The sequence below is a fragment of the Oncorhynchus clarkii genome, chromosome 2 (assembly GCF_045791955.1).
Source record: "Oncorhynchus clarkii lewisi isolate Uvic-CL-2024 chromosome 2, UVic_Ocla_1.0, whole genome shotgun sequence".
Lineage (NCBI taxonomy): Eukaryota > Metazoa > Chordata > Actinopteri > Salmoniformes > Salmonidae > Oncorhynchus > Oncorhynchus clarkii.
Genome location: NC_092148.1, coordinates 17,881,064 through 17,897,455, shown reverse-complemented (window position 1 = coordinate 17,897,455; position 16,392 = coordinate 17,881,064). Strand labels below are relative to the sequence as shown.

Genomic DNA, 16,392 nt, shown 5'->3' with positions numbered 1-16,392 from the left:
TCCCGGTCGGAGCTAGTTTTTTCCCATCTTGAACACACTGAAGTCAGAAGTCTGAGATTTCCAAGTTCCCAGTTGTTTTGAACGCGACAAATAACACAGACATGACAACATGGTTCAACGTGTGTATGGGCGATACAAAACCAGACATCCATTCATGAGACAAATTACATTTCAGTTTATTCTATTCAATAATCTTTTATTAAAAGGAAATAAAATTGATACAAAATATATATCAAATAGTACATACAACATAACACTACAAAAGTTCACAAAAATGTATAGGGAATTTAAAATAAAAATGTTCTACAGCCTAACAAGTCTATATGCAATCAAGGATGAGTAGTGGTTATATTATTCATGTGTGAAGGAGTGGAAGCACGATAACACATTCCCTTTAGCTGGAACCTTTGTCTTCTGATAGCCACATAATAATATACAATAGATTTGGACGAAGATCAAGGACAGGGTCAGATTAAAGAAAATAAAACAATACAGCATGGAGGGATTCAAATACTTGTGAGTATGTATGGATGGATAAATTGTTTTTATTAATACAGTGTACAAGACTTATTCCCAACAGGCCTTTCGGGAAAATGCTTGCAAGAAAAATGTGTAGTCAAACACAGTTCATGGATTACCGGTAAGTATCATGCCAATTGAAATACTGAACAAAACCCACACATTTGTCAAAAAATATCAACTCAACTAGGTACATGCATTGGATTGGATTTCGTCTCTGATTTTTCTACTGGTGTGTTCATATTGTATCATCAGTTATGTTAGGTATACATACTACTATATTTGGTTTAAAGATAATTGCGTAGCAGAAATATAAACTTCAAAAAAATACATTCTATCACAGTACAAATTGTACAGTATCAATCCGTCTTTGCACTGGGTTCATCTTTAAGTGGTAACTCCTCTAGTGTAGTGAGATGTCCAACCACAACAACTTGTTGGTCAAGAGCCAGAAATATGCCTGGTTACTTTGTCCACATATTTCACTGGAGATGAATGCACACATGGAATGACTGTGTCACACATGTAAAGCATCTGTAGGTAGACAGACAAAAAGTAGGTTATCTGAAGACCATGATTTAGTTCACAAGGCACATTCTTCAAGGAACTGTAGTATAAAAAAGCACATGCTCCACTCAGATTTACAGGAAATGAAGTTTACGAGGAGAGTCAGCAAAATTGAAAAATGCTTATGTAACTATTTATAAAAATACTGAAAAACACTATAATGGAAATGGAATGAAAGTAGAGTAGCATACTGAGTGTATTGGTAGTGAGAACCTCCTGTCTACTGCAATTACTTTAATTACAGAACTGCTATGCTTGCTACTCATTGTTTCATGATGGAATTGTCTACATTCACATGACATTGACCATTTGAATACAAAAATAAAATAGATTTAACCACCACAGCTAGATATCGTTGAAGTTCTGATTGTTTGGTGAAACCTTCACGATTTTCAGATTTTCAAGCGCTTAAACTCAGTGTAAAGACTAGTCCAGTGATAGAAAATAAAATAGTTGACATAAATATTGCCAGTGTATATTCTACACACTTTACATATCAATCTACCCTCAGAAAAGTACAGCTTTCATAAGTAAATAAACAATATGTAAAGTGACTGTTTTCCAGCAGGGAAATGCAACCATTGGTCTGAAGAGCTGCATGATTCTCTAACCTCATTCACCTTGATGTGGCCAGTGATCCAGTCAAGCTGACTGATGTACAGTAGCTACACCTGTTGGGCCGGTCACTGAAGGGAACTCTCTAAGGACCCTGGTGGCCCACCTAGTCTCTTCCTTCCTGTCTCTGTGGTGTGAAAGAAAACTCCTGTCCTCTGAATTTTCTCGACTTCCTGCTGGTTTTCTCTTCTCCCTCTGGTACTTAATCGATCCACTAATATCACTGATTGTTCTGAGAGTGTACACATCTGGTATGGGATGACAGGCTAAATCAGTTGCTCATTTGAAAGGAAGAACAAAAACCAGCAGACACTCAGTCCAGCCCCTGAGGACCAGAGCTGCCTGTCTCTGTTGGTGTTAAGTATCATAGGACCCTGTTGATTGGGCTCAGCAGCTGCTGTCCTTCTCCTTTTTCTCCTCTGGTAACTGGCGAACCAGGTGAGGGACGGAGCCTTTCACACTGCCACTGTGGGAGTTGCTTAAAGCCAGGTGCTGTCCACTGGGCATCTGTCTCGTCTCTGATAGTTCACTCCGGGGAGTCATCCTACAAGACAAGTTTGTAAAAAACAACCTGTAAACAGTGGAGCGGACAAAACCTTTTGAAGTACGTATGTGTAGGTCAGAAAGTATCTGTCTTTACCTTCCCTCTGGGACTCTGTGGAAGCTCTCTGAGCGGCTGCTAACCTTGCTGGAGCTGCCCTTCTTACTACGTCTCTCTGCCCTCTCTTTCCCTCCAGACAGGGCCTGTCCACTGGGCTGCTTCTCCCTCTCCCTCTCCCCCAGCCTGGAGCCACGGGTGGAGCTGCCCCTCTCCAGCTTCTCCCTGGCAGAGGCATCAGATGAGCCCCTGGCCTCAGAGAAAGAAGCCTGGCCCCGGATGGCCTCATGGTTGCCCACTGCTGAGGTGCAGTGGTTGCCTGTGGCTGAGGCACCGGTGCTGGTGCCCATGGACTTGGAGATGACCCTGAGTTTGTGGGAGCCGGGGTTGTAGTGGTTCTTCTTGTGCTGGACACGGCTGTTGTGTTTGAGGAAGAACTCACAGGACTCCTGGAGAACTCTTCGACTCTCACTAATGGGGCTGGATAGAGAAATAGAATTAGAACACAGTAGAATTATATCGATCTGCAATCTGGGAATGTTGCATACTGTAAAAAACCAAGTTGCTTCCCAAATGGCACCCTATTCCTTATACAATGCACTACTTTTGCCTTAGGGTGCCATTTGGGATACAATCCATGGAAGAATATGATTTGTTTCAGCAGTTGAGAGACAGGCATTAGTGAAGTGTCCTTACTCTTTCTTCCTGGTCCTGTTGAAGAAGAAGGCCCATTCTGAGCAGGTCTTCTTGCTGCTGACCCAGAACACAGCTGAGATCCCAACCACCAGGGTCATCAGGTATTTAATTAGGAATAGGGACAGGTCTGGACGACCAGACTCTGTAGTCTGAAACAGACATTACAGTGTTATAAACCGGATGGCTTGAGCCCTGAATGCGGATTGGCTGAAAGCCGTAGTACATCACGGGTATGACATAAAAATACTTTTTACTGTTCTAATTACGTTGGTAACCAGTTTATAATAGCAATAAGGCACCTCTGGGGTTTGTGGTATATGGCCAACCCCTTAGCAGTGGAATATTAGACATATACTACCAGTCAAAAGATTTAGAACACCTACTCATTCAAGGGTTTTTCTTTATTTTTCCTATTTTCTACATTGTAGAATAATAGTGAAGTCATCAAAACTATGAAATAACACATATGGAATAATGTAGTAACCAAAAAAAGTGTTAAACAAATCAAAATATATTTTATATTTGAGATTCTTCAAATAGCCACCCTTTGCCTGGATAACTGCTTTGCACACTCTTGGAATTTTCTCAACCAGCTTCATGAGGTAGTCACCTGGAATGCATTTCAATTAACAGGTGTGCCTTGTTAAAAGTACATTTGTGGAATTTATTTCCTTCTTAATGCGTTTGAGCCAATCAGTTGTGTTGTGACAAGGTAGGGGTGGTATACAGAAGATAGCCCTATTTCGTAAAATACCAAGTCCATATTATGGCAAGAACAGCTCAAATAAGCAAAATGAAACGACAGTCCATCAATACTTTAAGACATGAAGGTCAGTCAATACGGAAAATTGCAAGAACTTTGAAAGTTTCTTCAAGTGCAGTCGCAAAAAAACATCAAGCACTATGATGAAACTGGCTTTAATGAGGACCGCCACAGGAATGGAAGACCCAGAGTTACCTCTGCTTCAGAGGATAAGTACATTAGTTCCAGCTTCAGAAATTGCAGCCCAAATAAATGCTTCACAGAGTTCAAGTAACAGACACATCTCAACATCAACTGTTCAGAGGAGACTGTGTGAATCAGGCCTTCATGTTTGAATTGTTGCAAAGAAACCACTACTAAAGGACACCAATAATAAGAAGAGACTTGTTTGGGCCAAGAAACACGAGCAATGGACATTAGACCGGTGGAAATCTGTCCTTTGGTCTGGAGTCCAAATTGGAGATTTTTGGTTCCAACCGCCATATCCTTGTGAGACGTGGTGTGGGTGAACGGATGATCTCCGCATGTGTATTTCCCACCGTAAAGCGAGGAGAAGGTGCTATGGTGTAGGGGTACTTTGCTGGTGACACTGTCTGTGATTTATTTAGAATTCAAGGCACACTTAACCAGCATGGCTACCACAGCATTCTGCAGCGAATATGCCATCCCATCTGGTTTTGGCTTAGTGGGACTATCATGACCCAAAAACACTTCCAGGCTGTGTAAGGGCTATTTTACCAAGAAGGAGAGTGATGGAGTGCTGCATCAGATGACCTGGCCTCCACAATCCCCCAAATTCACCCAAATTGAGATGGTTTGGGATGAGTCGGACCGCAGAGTTAAGGAAAAGCAGCTAACTGTGGGAACTCCTTCAAGACTGTTGGAAAAGCATTCCAGGTGAAACTGGTTGAGAGAATGCCAAGAGTGTGCAAAGCTGTCATCAAAGCAAAGAATCTCAAATATAAAATATATTTTGATTTGTTTAACACTTTTTTGGGTACTACATGATTCCATACGTGTTATTTCATAGTTTTGATGTCTTTTTGATGTCGAAAATGTCGAAAATAGTAAAAATGAAGAAAAACCCTTGAATGAGTAGGTGTTCTAAAACTTTGGACCGGTAGTGTACATTTACATTTGAGTCATTTAGAAGATGCTCTTATCCAGAGAGACTTCCATTTATCTTAAGATAGCTAGGTGGAACAACCACATATCACAGTAAGTACACCTTTTTCTCAATAAAGTAGCTATCAGCAAAGCTAGAAAGAAGGTGGGGGGTTCAAGAACAATTGTGTTCTTTCAGGATTATTTTATTAATATCCTTTTTGGGAGGGGGATTATTTAAGATACTCTATGAAGAGGTAGGGTTTCAGGTGCTTTCGGAAGATGGGAAGGGACTCTGCTGTCAGGGGGAAGCTGGTTCCACCATTGGGGTGCCAGAACAAAGAAGAGCTTGGACTGGGCTGAGCAGGAGCTGGCCAAGAGACCAGAGTTGGCAGAACAGAGTGCTCAGGTTGGGGTGTAGGGCTTGAGCATAGGTAGGGAGAGGCAGTGTTCCGAAGGCAAGCCCCATGGTCTTGTAGTGGATGCGAGCTTTGACTGGAAGCCAGTGGAGTGTGCTGAGGAGTGGAGTGACATGGGAGAACTTGGGAAAGTTGTAAAACCAGGTGGGCTGCAGCGTTCTCAATAAGTTGCAGGGGGTTGATGGCACAACAGTGAGTTGCAGTAGTCCAGACGGGAGAGGACAAGTGCCTGGATTAGGACCTGCGCCGCTTCCTGTGTGAGGTAGGGTCGTCCTCTACGGATGTTGTAGAGCACCACACCCCCTCGTGCCTTATTGCTTAATGACACCATTTCCATTTAAACGTCTGCCAAATATATTCATACATTTTACTGTGGCTGAAAGAAGGCATAAGAACAGCAATGATTTTTAACAACTATTCATTTTAGATTAATTTTGCAGTGGCATATCTTCATAGAGATATCAAATTATTATGAAAATATTCTAGTGCTGAGCGTGTGTTACCTTGTGTGAGCAGGGAATGCTGTACTCCTGGCAACGGTCATTGATCCAGGTGTTTTCCCAGGTGGAGCGCTGGCTCTGTTCATAGATATAACACCCCTGCAGAGTGACCAGGGGCACCAGGTACAGACCACTGAACACTCCGATACGGATCATAAACTTCTTCAGCTTCTCCTGGTTCCTCTCATCATGCTGGATCACCTGACGCACGTTGTTGAGCGACACGATCCCAGCCAGGAGCAGAGACAACCCAACCACAACCCCGATACACAGTGGCGCCAGCACAAAGTACCGCAGCGCATCCAGATCATAGAGCCCCACAAAGCACACCCCGCTGATGTTATCTCCCTCCACCTTGTTGAGAGCCAGTAGCATGACAGTTAGTGCTCCAGGGACCCCCCAGGCGGCAGAGTGGAACCACACCGCCTTCTTCTCGATGGCCTCGCAGCTCCACTTGGGCCCGGCGGCCAGGAACCAGGTGATGGTGAGGATGACCCACCAGACGATGCCGGCCAGGGAGAAGAAGTAGAGTAGCATGAAGAGTAACGTACAGCCTTTACTCTGGGAGCCCAGCACCACCGTGTCCATGGCAGCCGGGTGCACCGCCTGGGATGAATGAATGAATAAATAGATTAACGAATGAATGATAAATTCTCTATGGGACATAAAAGTTTTCTAGGAAAAGAAGAGGTATACCTGGCATACATATAAACATCACAATATATAGCTAGCTACATGACTTCAGATATCATCACAGGACATACATCACCAGACATGGGCTGTGTCCCAAAAGGCACCCTATTCCTTATATACTGAGCCTATGGAAAGTATTCAGACACCTTTCACCTTTTCCACTTTTTTTTTACATTACAGCCTTATTCTAAAATGTTTTTCCTCATCAATCTACACACAATACCCCATAATGACAAAGAGAAAACAGGTTGACATTTTTGCACATTTATTAAAAATTAAAAACAGAAATATGTTATTTACATAAATATTCCGACCCTTTGCTATGAGACTCGAAATTGAGGTCATGTGCATCCTGTTTCCATTGATCATCCTTGAGATGTTTCTACAACTTGATTGGAGTCCACCTGTGGTAGATTCAATTGATTGGACAGCCTTTCAAAAGGCACAGAACTGTCTAGATAAGGTCTCACAGTTGACAGTTCATGTCAGAGCAAAAACCAGGCCATGAGGTCAAAGGTATTGTCCATAGAGCTCCGAAACAGGAGGATTGTGTCGAGGCACAGATCTGGGGAAGGGTACCAAAACATTTACGCAGCATTGAAGGTCCCCAAGAACACTGTGGCCTCCATTATTCTTAAATGGAAGAAGTTTGGAACCACCCAGACTCTTCCTAGTGCTGGCCGCCCGGCCAAACTGAGCAATCAGGGGAGAAGGGCCTTGGTCAGACAGTTGATCAAGAACCCGATAGTCACTCTGACAGAGCTTTAGAGTGCCTCTGTGGAGATGGGAGAACCTTCCAGAAGGACAAACATCTCTGCAGCCCTCCACCAATCAGGCCTTTATGGTAGAGTGGCCAGACGGATGCCACTCCTCAGTAAAAGGCACATGACAGCCCGCTTGGAATTTGCCAGAAGGGACCTAAAGGACTCTCACGACCATGACAAACAAGATTCTCTGGTCGGGTGAAACCAAGATTGGCCTCTTTGACCTGAATGTCAAGAATCATGTCTGGAGGAAACCTGGCACCATCCCTACGGTGAAGCATGATGCTTTTCAGTGGTAGGGACTGTGAGACTAGTCAGGATCGAGGAAAGGATGAACAGAACAAAGTACAGAGAGATCCTTGATGAAAATCTGCTCCAGAGCGCTCAGGACCTCAGACTGGGGCAAAGGTTCACCTTCCAACGGGGCAAAGGTTCACCTTCCAAGAGGACAATGACCCTAAGCACACAGTCAAGACAATGCAGGAGTGGCTTCGGGACAAGTCTCTGAAAGTCCGTGAGTGGCCTAGCCCGATCGAACATCTCTGAAGAGACCTGAAAATAGCTGTGCAGCGACACTCCCCATCCAACTTGACAGAGCTTGAGAGATTCTGCAGAGAACAATGGGAGAGACTCCCCAAATATAGATGTGCCAAGCTTGTAGCGTCATACCCTAGAAGATTCAAGGCTGTAATCGCTGCCAAAGGTGCTTCAACAAAGTACTGAGTCAAGGGTCTGAATACTTATGTAAATGTGATATTTATATTTTTTTAATACATTTGCAATTTTTTTAAACAAAAAATGTGTTTTCTTCATCATTATGGGGTACTGTGTGTAGATTGATGAGGGAAAAAACAATTAAATCAATTTTAGAATAAGACTAAATGTGTAAAAAGTCACGGGGTCTGAATACTTTCCGAATGCACTGTATTACAATAGTTTAGACCAGGGTCCATAGGGCTCTGGGTGAACTGGTCAAAAGTAGTGGTTGCCATTTCAGACACAGACATAAACAGACCTTGTTGCAGGATGCATTGTTCCCCAGCAGGAAGCCAATGAAGTAGATGAGCGACACGAAGCTGTAGCACACGGCGTAGAAGATGATTGGCCGTTCGGGGTAGCGGAAGCGTTTGACATCGATGAGGAAGGTGAGGAAGGTGAAGAGTGTGGCGCAGAGGCAGACGATGGAGCACACCCCGATGAAGGTCTTGGCGAACTCGATCTCATGGGGCTTGAAGTACATGTTGGAGCAAGGGGGAGCGCAGTCCCTGGCACCCAGGAACGTGGATCCCTGGCCGGGCCGAGTCTTCAGCTGAAGGGGGCACCAGAAGCCCATGTCCCTCTTGGCAGACAGAGAGGTCTTGGGTGTGGTCAGTCTGGTTGGTGGCAGGGCTGAGCCATCAGGAGAGTAGAGGCAATACTCCAATCTAGAGGAGAAAAAGTAGGGTAAAGATTCAAAACCACAACTAAATGAATACCATTTCAAAACGTAGTGCTGATAAATGTAATAACTGGTCAACTGGCTGTTTTCAAGCTGTTTATAAACATTTTCTATTTGGTCACCTGAAAAAGGTCAGGCATGTGCCTTTTCATCTATACAACTTGGCACAGTACAACACGCCTATGTATGTAACTGATGTTGTGGTTCAGTGAACCTTGCCCACGTTGATGAGTAACCTGGCCTGAGACCTGGAGAATTGAGTTCAACTCGGTCAGTCACATTTACCTGTCACACTGCAGCTCCGGAGGCCAGGTGATGCCGAAGGTGCCGATGTCCTTCCTGCAGTCGGACCTCACTTTCTCACACAGGTCACGACATGGCTGGATCACTTTGGTGTCCTCAGTGCATGCTGGGATAAAGGCCTGACACAGGAAGTGATGTACGTCTGGAGAGCAGCGCAGATTGACCAACGGCATGAAGGGCTAAGGAGACAGGAGGGAGGGAAGGGGAGAGGGGGAGCGAGAGAGAAAGAGAGAGGGAGAAAGGGAGAAAGAGGAAGAGAGAAAGAAAGACGGAGAATGAGGGAGCGAAAGGGAGATCAACAGCGAGAGCGAAAGATAAAAATCAGAATGTATCTATGTCTATGGTTCAAGAACATACAGTAAATGCTAGGGTTACAAAATTCCAGTATATTTTCCTCAATTCAAAGGTTTTCCAGAAGTCCTGGTTGTAGTTTCTGGATTTCTGTCTTTATGTCCTAATTCTAGGAATCTTCCAACCAGGATTTTGGGAAAACCTGTGAAAGTGACCTGAATTTTGCTGCCCTAGTAAATACTAGCACTGTAGCTGTACCTATAAGAATGGAGCTGGACAAATGGTCAGACATGTTTTTAATCCAACAACCAATATTGATTTCAACTAGATTCATCTAGACATCACAACAGTTTGTAATTAAAAGTCAGTCAATGTGAGGTTAATACTGTCACCCACGGCCACAATACAGTCCATGCAGTTCCCTTGCCATGGGCAGATCCAGAAATAGAATAGTTTTATTTTCCTGTACACGTGACTTGGTTGCAAAAGATTAAAAGGCTACAGTACATAAGAGGCTGTAATGCGGATGGTGCCACACAAAGGATTCCTTTCACAGGCTGACTCATTTTCTTTCGTTTCAACAGATTTGAGTAGGGGGGGGCATCAGGAAATGACTCTGGGACTATTTGGAAACAAGGAGAGGGATGTTGACTGGAATGGACAGAACTGTTGGGCTTCTGCTCAGTATCCATTCCATCACACTAAAGCTGCTGCTCTGCTCTAACAACAGTTCGAGTTCACAGTGATTTCTACCAAAGCATGAATATGTGGCATTGTTGAGTCACGCTAAACAGAGTTTATCCAAATAAACAGATCTTGTCGAAGTAACGACCATATCACAAAATCTTAAGATACCATCTGTAACGAATGCCACAAATCATTCAACAAAACAAGTATAACTGGATCATTCAAAGACTACAGACTGTATCATGTGGCCATCTTAATCTAAGGGCCACTTGGTTTGGATCAGATACACCATATTATCAAACAGTCCTGTTCAGTTTACAAATGCAGTTATGCAGAAAGAACTATGACTGTTGGAGGCAGTGAATTCAGCCTATGTTTACACTGTATAAGCAACATTTCCCCATCAGCACAGGACCAATCTAACAACCACACTATTCAACGTTCTCTCCCTGACGGTTTCCCCAGCTCCAGGCTGGCTGCAGCCCAGATCTAGACGGGGGCTGGGGAACTGGCTCTCCGACTGTATGAGTCCTTGTTTCACTTCTTTGGAGGTCCCAAACTCCATCTCAAAGAGCTCTTCTTAGTCCACAATCTGCCGTTTCTTGTATTTTTCTGTGGAGCCACTGTAAATAGTTAGACATTTATTATGTATTGGAATTGGGGCCTCTGTATGTCCTCATTCAAAAAGAATGATCCCTCTACTGTGGATTTCCACTCAAGGTCCCTCAACTATGGATAACAATGACTCAATGAACCTTTTACTGCAGTAGGCTAAATCAGGGTCACACAGAATGTTTCTTGGTAAGGCCTTAAACAAATCTACTTTGAAACAAAAGTATACACCTCACACACATGGTTATGGGCTTTAAAAAACGAAAACACCTGTACCATGTCAGATATAGAGTTGAAATGTATTCCCAATATGACACTTTATATACATTACAGAAAACTGAAATATAACAAAAACTTTGACATAGAAACACCGGATTTCCTTCAGTTAAAAAAATATATGTTTATTAATGATTAAATTATGAAAATATGAACAACATTTCACCCATAAGGCTACTAGACGGCGATTTGGTCATTTGACTGCAGGAAAGGGCTGGCTACGCAATATGGCATCCTAACTTCAAAATGCAATGGTTGAGTATGTAATGTATACTAAAAACATATACTAGTTTTCACTTTATTTAGGTCTATTTCCTTACAGGTGCTGAAAGTGTTACTACTAAGCTGCCAAAACTAGTGGAATATTGGCACATTGATATCGTAACAGGAACAATGCCCCTAAAGGAAAGGGCTAGTCCTCAACCCGGAAAATCCTATCGAATAATACTGAACAGAAGAGCAACAGAAGAGTCAACTTCATAACAATACCTAGATCCCACTATGGCACACTTTCCAACAGGCCATTTGGTCAGATTGTCTGTCAGCAGTAGGTACTGCATGCATCTATTACTTTAGATACCAAACACTGACATTTTTAAGTGAAGTGAAGGAGTGAAAGACAAAGAAAGGAAGAGAGGGGGGGGGGTAGAAATAGAGAGAGTACAGTGTAGAAGGAATGCTGGCTAGTCTTTGTGTGAGGTAGGTGTGTCTCCCTCCCCTTCCTCTCCTAAATCAAAGGACGCCCCACACGACAAAGTACCCAGAGTTCCCTGTGGCTCCCTGAGGTTGTCCTGAAATAAGAGGAGCACCTCAGCTCAGCCTGATAGATAGACATCACACAAAGAGTCCTCCAGCATATCACTGTCTGCCCCACACTGATTTAAATAAGAGTACAGGCTTAACTGAATTAACCATAAAGATGGAATGCAATATGACATTTTATGAAATAGTTTGAGGAATGGCCTTGTCTCTGAGAGAAGATCATCAAAGCCAGATGATGTGATGGCAGCTTGCCAAAGGATACCGACCATACCGTTACGCTTGTTTACAATGAGGTTGGAACTCAATCATGGTCACATGAAAACACTGTGGAGCCGGCGTGAGATACGGGTCGGAAAACGTACCTCAATGCAGGGATAGGATATACAATTGTAGTCAAAATTTGACCTTTATCCACACTGTTCCATCAAAAAGATTGAAATACTGCTACTTTTCCTGGAAAACTGCCATTTGTTGTCTTCATGCTAGCTACCAGTAGCCACAGCAGCTATTACAGAATGAACAACAAAAGGAGCTGTTTGGCTGACACTGCCATTCCAAAATGGCTGCGGTGACTACTGCAAGCTAGCATGAGGTCGAAAAGGAAAGTTTTTTGGGAAAACTAGCAGTATTTCAATCTTCTTGATGCATCAGTGTGGATAAAGGTAACATTTGGAGTACAATTTCAAAGCAAAAGAGAACATTCACACGGTAGTGACTCCTCTATTGAAGTTGAGGTATATCCCATCCCTGCATTGAGGTATCTTTTCCAACCCATATCCCACGCCGACTCCATGATGTCTTAATGTAACCATGATTGCGTTCTGACCTATGTGCTGCTCTTTGTAAAAAAAACATAACAGTAGGGTCTCTTTTGGCAATGATGGCAGGTAGCCGGGACTGCTGACATCGGAACCCCCCCACTGGGGGAAAGGAGTTCCAATGACGGTCCTTAAGGATATTATAGCTGGTGGTGGTGGGGAGGTGGATGACTGTCGAAAACTGTTGCTGAAAAACAGCAAGTGAGAGAACGAGGGTAAGTTGACATATAAATACCTCCCTAGATTTACACCCATTGGTTGAGAGAGAGGAAGGTGATAATTGCAAAAGTGAGTCCATAGGTTAAACAGCAAGCATGAGGAATGTGCATTATTGTGCCGTGTTTATAGGCTATTAGGTAAATGACATTCCACACATGGCTAATAGGAAAGAGAAGAAACAAGATGCTATGCTGACGATGATACGTTTGTACTCACTCCCAATATGCCTGTGGAATAGGAAACAAAAGCGAATTATGTTATGCTTACTGGATGAAGTTAAACAAGCATTCAGTCTTCTGATTGAACTTTCGTAATCTACATTACATTTAACTGAACCCTGCAGCTACAGTGAGAGAGGATGGAAGACCTTTGAGAATGCTAATACACACAAGCTTCAATACTCAGCTATCAAATCAAACTTTATTTGTCACATGCATCAAATACAACAAGTGTAGACCTTACCGTGAAACGCTTACTTACAAGCCCTTAACCAACAGTGCAGTTCAAGAAGTTAAGAAAATATTTATCCATTAAAAGACTGCATTTCCTCTACATCTTAGCAAGTTCATAGAGAATGGTTTGAAAATAGTTATTTTAATACACAATTATCCTTTTGCACCTGTTGGATTCATGGCACACATTTAGAGGTTTAAAAAGGCTTTTGTAGGTTGTAATTTCCATTTTGACATTTTAGACTTGATTTTCCCTTACGAAAAATTTATCAAACCCTACAAAAATTTCCATTAATTATTATCGACATAATAAATAATTCACATTTCCTGTTGCTGCAGGATTATTTGGGGATAATTTTCCTGCTGTAGCAAATTGGCTCAAATGAAGATCCTACATCTGTAACAAACTGCAAAGTCATTTTTCCCTCTATGCTCCAAGTCTGATGGGAAATCTAAGGGTTTTATCACAGTGAGAAACACTCACCTCCATCCTGCTGGCTGCTATGTCCTGGTCATAGTGCTCCATCATGTTGGGGAAGAAGGTCATGTTGTAGAGCATCCCCAGGCAGCGATGCACCTTGATGGGTTCACAGGTAAACAGACTGTGGGCGTGGCAGCTCCTCGCCCCTATCAGTGCCAGGCACACCCAGACCAGCCTAGGTATCATTATGGTGGCAGCCAGTTGCTAGGCAAAATGAATTGTGTATAAACAGCTCTATTTGGTTCAGTGGAGGGATAACTTTATGTTGGAGGCCGGATCACTCTTCATCCACATTCCTCTAGGCTTGCTGGGGTCCTATCCATGGAGACAAAAGGAGTAACGACAGGTAAAACATCCCCATCAGCCACCGCGGCATCAGCACGGTGGCACGTTCGGAAATCCCAAGCTTTAAAAAAGAACAGAGTATAATTTATCTGGTGCGTTTTGAAGGGCTAGTATGGAGTTTGGTTCCAAAGCATTAAAGGTCCAATGCAGCAGTTTTTATCTCAATATCAAAATGTTTCTGGTTAACAATTAAGTACCTTACTGTGATTGTTTTCAAATAAAGTGGTCCCCCAAAAATGATTAGCTTCTTAGCGAAGATATTTGCTAGGACTGTCTGGGAGTGGTCTCAGTGGGGAGGGGAAAACTGAAAACTAGCTGTTATTGGCAGAGAGGTTTGGAACTCTCTTTCTTATTGGTCTATTAACTGGTGATATCACCAGGCAGGCCAAAACTCCATCCCATGAAAACAGGCTGAAATTTCAGTCGGTGTTTTCAAACAGCCCTTACAATAAAAGGGCATTATCATCATTTTCACAATCTCACAGTATTATTCCAACCTCATTATGTGGAAATATGTATGAAACACAGGAAAATCACGTTCTCTCACTGCATTTGGCCTTTAACGTCAATATTTTAAAAATTACTGATAAACTTGTCCTTATAAATAAGAATTTGTTCTTAACTGACTTGCCTAGTTAAATAAAGGGTACACACAGATAATTCATATTGATCTGAGTGGATTATTGCTAGTGAGAAATACATCTGTCCAGTCTCTTCTGCAGTGGGGAAAAGATTATGTGGTGGAATTGCACACTGAATTGCAGACTAATTTAATAACAACATCAGCTTGTTGATACATGCTTGAAGCTTGGTATGTAACAATGTCTGATTGGAGCATGCCGTGCCATCTAATCTCACACAGGTAATCATTCACAGAAAGCACTGTCTGGAATGCATGCAGTTTGCATTCAATAAGTGTATAATTTGCTGTACCTCAGAACATAAATCACTTATTTCACTTTTTAATCTGCTGCAATAGCCATTTGCACTTTGTATGGTTGTTTATTTGTTGTTTTATTTAGTTTACATGTGTTTGAGCTGTGGAGAGAATTGCTTTAGAAATAAACAAATCAATCAAAACTGATGTAATGATTATTATTATGACTTCACCAAACAATCGAATGTTTTGCTACTGTATCGATTGGCATATAGCGAACCATACGAACCCCTTCATGACTTTTTCCATTATGTTCAGTAGCTTAGAATAGTTCATTCAGCAAAAAAACATATTCGATTCCCAAATTAGGCTACTAACAAAAATAGTACTGAGAAAGGGCTATTGAATAGTAAAATGTTTTGACTTGGTCACAAATCACGTACACTCCGGTCAACTTTTTTTTTTTTTAAACACAGATTTTTCATTTTTAATGTAAAAAACAACTACTTCAGAATAAAATATATTATCAAAGGTTTAAGAAAATTACTCTGCAGTTACATGGAATACTTAGAATAGGTATATTTCCTTCCTATGTGTTTCCCCCAAATGGGAATTCGGAAACTCCATTTGTCCCCCATACCTTCGGGAAGTGCGACTAGTAAATATCCCTGTCTCAATGCCTTGGAAAGGGCCTCGATAAGTTTAAAATGTAACATTTGTTTAGACGAGGACAGAAAAGTTACATCAATTACACTTACCCTTTCGATGTTCGTTTTTCCTAAATAAAGGACATCATTCCATTGCAATCCTTTCGGATTTTGCGACGTTTCCAACGACTTTCAACTATTCTCCGCCTTCTTTCTTTCAGCTCCACATCCTGTCTGTCTCCGTATTCGATACAACACCCATATACAGTAATTATCCGGGGAAATATTGGCCGTTGTTATATGCAGGTGCTGTTATCAAGCGTAGACAGTGTAGCCAAAAACATTATGTATTTTATAATGGTACTATTCCAAGATGGATAGTCCTCGATCTCAGATAATACATGCATCATAACGCTGTATCAACTTTGTACAATTAAATGATGACTTTTCTTACATTATTATATTTTTCACTGTAAGGGGAGAATTCAAGTTGTACATTAAAGACACAAAATTCACGTAAAAAGGCTACAGATGAAATGTCACAAAGAAATGCTGATCATGGCTGTATTATGTGATTGATTGGGTTCACCAGCAGATGGCAGGAATGGTTCTACGAAGCATAGGCCTACAGTGTATCATATTGTAGCCAATTTTGGGGACAAAAATCGGTTACAAAAATCTAAATGTCATGCATAGGACTCAGCCATCATATTCATCTTGATGTCTGGAGACATCTAGACACATAAAGATGAGAAGTCTTGAGTTGAGACACCTTGCGACTAGGTAGTAGGCCTATCAGGTTATAAAAAAAACAAATGAGAGGCAGTGCACTACAGTAACTGAAGTCGTGTTTGGAGGGTCACATGTTATCACAATAATTGCGTACAATCTCGGCTGCATTCTATACCTTCTAATTTTGGTCAAAGGTGCTGCCCATTCACTTTTT

General features: G+C 42.1%; 1 protein-coding gene across 2 annotated transcripts; it reads right to left on the bottom strand.

Moving 5' to 3' along the window:
- Positions 1 to 175: 175 nt before the first annotated feature.
- LOC139423590 (frizzled-6-like) lies at positions 176 to 15,849 on the bottom strand. 2 transcript variants are annotated; one of them, XM_071175186.1, is made up of 8 exons: positions 15,558 to 15,849; positions 13,581 to 13,892; positions 8,962 to 9,158; positions 8,254 to 8,662; positions 5,785 to 6,387; positions 2,996 to 3,144; positions 2,342 to 2,779; positions 176 to 2,245 (listed from the first exon to the last, which is right to left on the bottom strand). In XM_071175186.1, exons 2-8 carry the CDS (start codon positions 13,761 to 13,763, stop codon positions 2,089 to 2,091), a joined length of 2,136 nt encoding a protein of 711 aa, XP_071031287.1. In that variant the 5' UTR covers positions 13,764 to 13,892; positions 15,558 to 15,849; the 3' UTR covers positions 176 to 2,088. The 2 variants fall into 2 exon arrangements, with proteins under 2 accessions (XP_071031287.1, XP_071031280.1); XM_071175179.1 differs by having other exon boundaries at positions 13,581 to 13,983; positions 15,558 to 15,793.
- Between the last annotated feature and the right edge of the window lie 543 nt (positions 15,850 to 16,392).